Below are 8,627 nucleotides of genomic sequence, written 5' to 3' on the forward strand. Positions count from 1 at the left end.
TTACTTACATTTACATAAGATTATAAGTTGTACTCTATAATGTGTATATCATATATAGATAAATTTAAATTCTTTAATGCGTTCATATGAACAAGACATTGGAGTTCTAAAGCAGTTGGTAAAATTTGAGTTTACAAACGCAACTAATTTTTTATGCTGAATAATTCATTCAATTAAAAACGGAGGTATCCACATATATTCTTTTTAACGGGGCTTTATAGTTATATTCTATCTTTTACAAAATCTTTCTTTCAGCATTTGTTGTTTTTAAATAATTTATAAAGGGCGTGCATTTAATACTGCCACTGCTTTTTTCTTGTGCTCCAAACAATTTAATTTAGCAAGTTGTCTTACAGCCTCCATATCTTTTATGAAAGTTGCTAGTATTTCTTTATTAAAATTACTATTGGAACCCTTTAACTCATCAAGCTCATCTTCTTTTTCAATTCCTAAAAAAAAACAATTAAAGTTTTATAAAAAATAAAATCATATTTAGATAGATAACTTACTAGCAACGTCTGCTTCAATCAAATCCAAGCGAGCAGCGATATTAGATTGTTGCACCTTAATATGTTCCAATAACCTTTGCTGACATTCATCAGTGTCAATCGCTGCCTCTGGCTGTGGGATGTTTGGTATATTTGCCACAGCTGGGGTACTAACTGAACCTTCTACAACTTTAATATTATTTTTGTCATCATCCCCAGGCTTAGTTTCAGTATTCACCTTTCCTTCTGCATCGCCTTTAACATCATCCCACTTATTAGCCCATAAATACAACTTGGGATGACAACGATTCCCAGCCACGTTAGTTTTAAGACGTAAGGAATGTATAAAATCCTTTATCTCAAGCAAATTACCAGTAAGTGTGTGTGTTAACTTAAGATAATCAAAGCGCTTTGGTATACTTCCAGAGTTAGTGTGATAATTGCCAACGGGTAGTTTACCTTCATACAACCAATCCTGATCGTGTTTGTAAAGCATAGATTCACGCGCACGTTGTGGATTACGGCATATAGAACAAATATATTTCTCTGGAACTTCAGATTCTTTGAAAATTTCATTACAAGAACCATGTTGCCAGCAAAGACACAGTTCACACTGAATCATAAGACCGTCTTCTTCATAAAAACCACATACACAGTTTATAATTTCCTCCTGACGCATGCGAACAATTTTAATAAGCTGTCCATTTTCTTTGATATATTCAGGACGGTTAATAGCTTCAGGATCCGTTGCCGATATATGTTGAATCGAAGACGAACCGGAATCAGCAGTTATTGGCGAATCAATTGGCGTAACTGGTGCGGCAATGATCTTGCGTTTTCGTGTCTCTAATAATTTGGCATCCGGAGTTGCATTAAAGGAATGACGAGTTTCTTCGAAATCCGACACTCCGAAATGATTATCAGACGTAACAGGAGTAGATGGAATAGTTGCACCGCTGCTATGAGCAGCTGTCAAATAACGACGCGTAGTACGTTGCCGGTTACTTTTACGCGCACCAGAAACTCGTTTGGTTGGTGAGAAACGGGAACGCTTTGTTGAAGTATTCGAAACATTTAGAGCCGAGTCATCAGCAGAGCTTAAAGGCAACATACTTGAACTATCTGCAGTGGTATTGATTGTTGTATCCATGTTAATCGAACCCAATGTAACGTTTTCCGTATCAGATATTTCATTTTTAATTTCTTGCTTCAAGTCCATGGTAGTTTCCTTTTTAATATCTCCAATCAAATCAGGTGAATCAGGAAACGAGCTCTTACCTCTGGAACGTGAATTTTGCATGTCCTGCTGATGCATTTTTGCAAAAAACTCCTGATTTGGTATTTGGTTCTTAGGCTGTGGCTCATTGGGATCTGGTAGTGTATGTGTACGCTTCTCAGCTAATTCCTGCATTTTTGGGCAAGCACCCAATAATCTGTAATTTTTATTACAAAAAATTTTAAATATTTTGTTTTTTAAACAGTTATTTTAAAAATATTTACAAACAATTTTACAAAATTACAATTATTTACTCAGTTAATAAATCCGTGTAGATTTTACTGATGACAGCAAATCAACAGTTATCGAAAATCGCGGTATCTTTTACGTGACGTTTAAAAGGTAACACGGCTCAATAAAAATAAATCAATTTTTGAATGACATTGATTATTCAGATTAAAAACTCTAAGCCACTAAATTTTAAAACAATGAATATGTATTTGAAAAAACGGAATTATTAATAATATATTTCACAACATTGCCATATCTCATGAAAAAAAGTATGAAGGTGTTTTATACACAATATCCTTATAACGTTTTCGATAAAATGGGGGTTATCTGGAGGTATCCTTATAACGTGTTCGATAAAATGGAGGACTCATTTCTTCAAACGAAATGGTCTTTTAATGAACTTTTAGTGTAATTTTCATTTTCGATTGGTAAATCTGTGACAAAATGCATAACATTCAAGAATAATTTACAACACTCTAGATATTTTACGAGCAATAGCAAGATTACCCTTAAATTACCAGCTGTTTTATATGATTTGACAGATAAAGCGTGTTTTAATTTCATATGTTTTTATGAAAAATATAAATGTCTAGTAATACTAGTACAAAAATGTTGGATTGGGCAACAAAATTTGACATATCGAGAGTAAATCTAGATTGAATCCAGATACAATCGAAAACGTCATTACTTTCAAGACATCTAAAATGAACCCAGATAGAGATAAAATCTTCTAAAATATTTTTGGGCGTTTCTATCTACTAGAACAATAGAATATAATAGAAGAATTGAATATAATAGAAGAATAGAATAGAATAAAATAAGAGGAATGAATAGAATCGAATAGAACAATAGAATCAGATTGACTATTCCGTGTCTATTTGTGGGAAAAAGTATATTTAATATCGTATATATTTATATATATAAAAAATCGATCGCTGTAAACATTAGTATCAAACAATTGTTTCAAAAATATAACAATTCAATTTGGCATAACAATATATGCCACATTATATATTATTATTATTATATTATAGTACTATTATTATATTATATTACTATTATTTATTATATATAATAAGACATAGACTGAATATTTAATATGACTTCCGTAATTCGAATGTCTAAATAAAACTATTGTTCTCAATTTTAATGGGTCCGGATTAGTGAATTTAAAGTGTATTGATAAAAATGGTTCATAAAAATGTATTTCGAAAAAAAATCTATCACTGGCAACAACAGCTACTTTATATTTGCTTTACCACACCGTACCAGAAATCTTACTAACAATACAATTGTGTTGGGATATTATGAGTAATTCAAAACAAAAATGAGAAACATCATTTTATTGAAATTTGGATTTGCTGTGTGAATAGGTTTTAAAAGCAGCAAGCAGAATGAGGAAAACCAAAAACAAATTTAATATTCCTTGTGTCATGTAAAGACGCCATAACCTACAAGATGCAATTAAAATGCAACTATGTTAATGTGCAAGTTTGATTATAAAGTGACCATTTCATGGTCAAGCATTCGCATACAGCATATTTTATATTTTAATGAAAAATGCATACATGTGCATACACTGTAAAACATTTTGAAACATTAAAATTTTTTGCATACATTTCATTCACACATATGTGATCCTTACAGATAAAATTAATTAGAAGTGTTCAGGACGATGTGATATATTTAATGCTACTGATAGGCGTTTGCTTAATTATATAGATTTACATCCAAATGATACCACAAGTAATAGAACACTCTCTTCACGTTGTATAATTCAATTCCTCTTTTTGTATAAAAATACATCAACATCTACCACATCGGAGATAATATGTGGCCAAATATTGACAACAGGTTTCAACCCTACATATATAACTGCAAAACCATATGATTTTTAAAAGGCTTCTTTAAAAGGCTAGTTCTGTAGATGAACTAAGTATGCAATATATGTATGCTACAGCTCCAATACTACTCCCCTTAATATTGCACATCTGTTCGCCTGCCCTAGCACATATACACACAAAAATTAAGTCAATATTGATATGTGACTGCATCTCATAGAGTTGACAATGTTTCTTCACCTGGACCCAGGCTAAGTATAGTCATTTTTAACACCCCTTTTTGCTTATTCCATAAAAAAGAGATCTACAAAATATACTTACTTTGTTAAATTTTGATGATAATGTTTGATATGTATTTGTAAATGGTTTTCCTTTCGAAAGTTCTTGGAACAGCCCACTTCAGGACAACGAAATAGATTATCAACAATTTGCACTTTTAAACCACCAACGTAAGCTGCAATTTCACAAAAAATTATTATAAACAATAAAATAACAACTACCATCGCATACCGTAACCATCTTCCAAAATTGTGCTCCTTTTAGGTGAATCAGAACTTAGTCCTAGTGTAGATAAATCTGGTTTTTTTTCTTCAGTTTCCGATTTTATATCAACCGTTGCGTTAAGTAGCTCAGCGGGTGGTGCTGCACCAGCTACCGGTGTTTCAATATACTGTGCAGCACTTGGAGTAGTCACGGAGGTTGACAACAAATCCGAAGTGTTGCTAGCACTTGCATTAGCTGAAGTGTTCACTTTTGTTTTGTATGGTTGATGAGGTGTGTAACCAGGCGTAAAGGCATAAGCATTTATATCTACAATAATGTAAAAAATATCGTCAAATAAATTATACAAAAACAGGTAAAACCGTTTACCTTTAGCACGACGTCTGTGTATGCTGAAATCATATATATCGGGATTATAAACTTGTCCTTTTTCTTCCAAAAATTGTTTCAAATCCGCTTTCGAACGGAAACGCTTGCCGATGGGTGAGACAAGTATGACATCCCACTTGCCCAATAAATTCGAACGTTGATACATGTGCTTTACCCAACCAGAAGGCAAACGCCAATCGTCTACAATTACTGTGGGCTTGCGATGTTCCCCTACTATTAGAAAACCTTCACGTCCAATTGGTTGATCATTCACCCAGTGACAGGTCCACTCACCGTCGCGCGGTATTTGTGGTAGGTTAAGAGAAGCTAAAATAATTTTATTAGAAATTAAATGAATTCAATTTTTCTGTGTTTTAAGTTTACCCAAATCAATTTTAGACATATCAAGTAGTGGCCAATCCTTAACTTGTGCAGAAGTAGAGCGTCTTACTGCTTCGACGGGTTTCTCAGCTGGGTCCTCTTTAGATATTTTATCTGTGGACAACGCTTTGACTGGTGTCGAAGTTGCTGTAATGGTTTGAGTTGTAGCTAACTCGCTACGTCTCGCTTTTACATCGTTTTCAGCAACGGCAGGACTTGCTACTAATTTAACCATATGCACAGCTCGCACATTCTTGACATAACCGTCGTCAAACAACACCTCATAGGCGTTATTGCCAAGTACTTTTTTGATTGTGCCCGGAAATTTTCGCGGACCAGACCAACGTGCTAAACATTTTTCTTCCAATTCAAATACTGGAACTGGTTTACTTGTTGCCCGTTGACGTAAACGCGTGGAGTTCATTGATATCCATTCTTCAGCACCAACAACAGCAGACTTGATTTTCCCAGTGCGTTCAAATTTAATCAACACCTCACGATCATCATTGTCAACTTCAACTACACGCGCGGTATGCCAGTTACCATCAAAGTCTTGTGCTTCAATGCGCGCTCCCGAAACGAATTCAGTGACCGGTTCGAATTTTATAGCTGCGCCCAATGTACTTGCACTTTCATCTTTGTTTAAAACATTTTTATTTTCTGCTGCTGCAGCGGCATTAAGTGTGGCCGTCTCCTTTAAAATTTGTGCCACTGTTGCCTCAACGGTTGCTTTGGTAGCATCTTCAGCGGTTGGTGCACTATCTGAGGTCGCATTTGTATGCTGCGATGGCTTAATCTTTTTCACTGTCTCAAGATCAGCTTCTATTTGCGCGGCGTCTACTCTGCCCCATGGAAAAACTGTTGGAAATACACGCGGCTTCAGAAGATATTTGCCACTGCGTTGTGGTTGAAAATCGGCACGTCGGAAATGGCGCGAGCACACCAAAACGCTTTTTGTTATTTGTCGCTCGTTGCTGAAACGGCTGTTACGTAACCAAATCGAACGGATTGTGCTATCCAATGGAAACGAATGGTAAGTGACACCGTGGTGCTCCGGTAGACGTGTTGTTGAATTGCAGCCAGCTACGCAGCAGCGTCGCCCCATACTTGTATGTGTTGTTGCTTTTGTTTTGTTTGCGTCGAGTAAGCAGTGTTGTTTTGGTCAAATACCGCCGCTGCCACTACGGCTCTGATGAAATTGTTTCCACAATTTCGCAAAACGTTTATTGAGCATATATTACTTAATATTATTTAGTATTTTTTTAAAGGTTTTTTATACCAAATAAAAATTTGATATATTTAATAATCGAAGTTATTTATTTATAACCAACGCGGAACTCTATCGCTTACACACTATCATACTTCTGAAAACTATGAAAGGCGCAGCAGCACTGCATAATCGATAACTGTCAAGTGCTTAGTGTTGCCAACTTTATTTTAACAAATGTACAGAAATGAATAAAGTAATTATATTTGCAAGAACATAAATAAATTATTTATAAAAGCAGTACACATTGGAAAAGAAAAAAACAATCATATATTTTCTTTTTGTTAATTATTTTGTAGCTTACAAGGTATTTTAAAAACTAAAAGAAATCTAATTGAACTTGCATAACTTGTTTAAAATTCATAAAAACTATAAAACAAAGTTTTTACGAAATAAGTCAAAGAAAATATTTCTCAAAAACATTTATCGGGACAAGATATAAGTAAAAATGTAATAAAAATGAATGTATTATTCTCTTAAATAAAGAAAGCATTAGTAGAAACAAATGCAAAGTTTCGTTGAATTATACCTATCTACTCTTAAATCTTTTTAATGCATATAATTCCTATGCAAATACTCAAAATCAGTTTTCTTTCTATCAATTAATAATTAATCAATAATATTTAAATTAATATATTTAGAAATAATTATTCTATTTTCACAAAATCGATATTTAGTCAATAATAATTTTAGGACGTGTGCGAGTTAGGCTAAGTTGATGCTAAACCAAATGGGAAATTTTTTGGGATTTTTTGCACTGCACACATTTAGCCATTTAACAACACGTACCAACACATCACTACATTATCGGCACAACTTAGAATTGCCCTCATTTAGAACGCAACTTAGCCTAACTCGCACACGACCTTAATTTCTAAATCATCAATAAAAATTTTTACATTTTTCAGTGTAAAAACTATTGAAAAATAAAACCTTAATGCTCTTTGTATATCTGTATACAGTATTAATTCGTAATAATATATATTTTACAACACCCAAATTATTTTTAAATTATTTCAAAATTTAAACTGAACATTTGTTTAAAAAGATTTAACAATTATTTAAATATTGAGAACTTATGTAAGTATATGGTAAAAGCTTGTTTTGCATATTTTCTATAGAAAATATTTAACTATTTTGACGTTAATGTATTTTGACAACTAGAGGCGCTGTTATATCACATAAATTCATTTTTAATCAATAGGTGGCGCATGCATTTCTTTAAATAAATACTAGTAATAAGCAGCCCAATTTTATTTGAATAAGAACTTTTGCAATTTTTTTTCTGTTCAACATAAATTTTCTATTTAGTTTGATAACAACTAATAAAAAATAACAACAAAACTTCTAAAAAATTTGGTTTAAAAATTTTTTGTGTGAATATTTTTTTTTGAGCGGAAAGAATAATCAAGTCTCTTAAAAGGACATTAACAATATTAACATATGACAAACAAATATATCTGCTACGAAATAAATACTAAATTATAAATGTTCATTAATAGTGAGTAGTTCACTATAGTACTATTATTTATTAATAGTAATTTTTTTATTAAAGTACCCCAAATCTACTAGAATGTTTAAAATGTCTAAAAACTTGTTGGTTTGTAAAAAATAATTATATCCATAAAAAATTTAGATCCGAAAACGTTAAATATTGTATAAAGGATGAAATATATTAAAAGTTCGTATATTCAATCAAATCTCGCACTAAGTAATCCAAAAGCAAACGTCAATCTTATTGTCTCTGGTAGGTACAGTACTAACAGTCCACATGCTGGAATCTGAGTACTTAAAGTCAAAAACTCAAGTAACAGAATAAGATAAAATATTAATATTTATAAAATGTATTCTCGAATGTTATAAGAGAACGAAAAATGGAACGAAATTTAACAAAGGGTTTTATTTTTTTCCTTGCATCAAAATAAAATGCCCGTCTAGGGACTAATATTCATGCATTATTGGATAGATTGCTGCACACCTGAGAAGGAAGGATTCATATTTGTTATTTATAAATTGCCACCATTTCAAGTCTTCATTGTTGAATTATAACTTTGTTTTTCGTAAGTCTACCGTTTAGATTATGTCTCAGCAGTCCGCATCCATAGATCTTAACTCGCTTATATAAGTGGCGGTCACAAACAAAAGAAGTCTGATTTCAAAATTATTCTTAGTAAGTTTGAACAGATTTCTTGAATTTACTTATTATAAAATTTGTTTTCATTCACACTGTGATTTAATAATTATGAAGTTAACTCTTCTCTACTTATTCCTCA

The 8,627-nt window shown here is 32.5% G+C and overlaps 1 protein-coding gene across 1 annotated transcript; it reads right to left on the reverse strand.

Annotated features, from left to right (window-relative positions):
* Positions 1 to 249: 249 nt before the first annotated feature.
* On the reverse strand, positions 250 to 6,466 carry LOC119677894. The gene is made up of 6 exons (XM_038089463.1): positions 5,091 to 6,466; positions 4,707 to 5,033; positions 4,347 to 4,646; positions 4,158 to 4,290; positions 510 to 1,921; positions 250 to 449 (listed from the first exon to the last, which is right to left on the reverse strand). Exons 1-6 carry the CDS (start codon positions 6,190 to 6,192, stop codon positions 277 to 279), a joined length of 3,447 nt encoding a protein of 1,148 aa, XP_037945391.1. The 5' UTR covers positions 6,193 to 6,466; the 3' UTR covers positions 250 to 276.
* Positions 6,467 to 8,627: the final 2,161 nt, after the last annotated feature.

The sequence above is a fragment of the Teleopsis dalmanni genome, chromosome 2, assembly GCF_002237135.1.
Source record: "Teleopsis dalmanni isolate 2A chromosome 2, ASM223713v2, whole genome shotgun sequence".
Taxonomy (NCBI): Eukaryota; Metazoa; Arthropoda; class Insecta; order Diptera; family Diopsidae; genus Teleopsis; species Teleopsis dalmanni.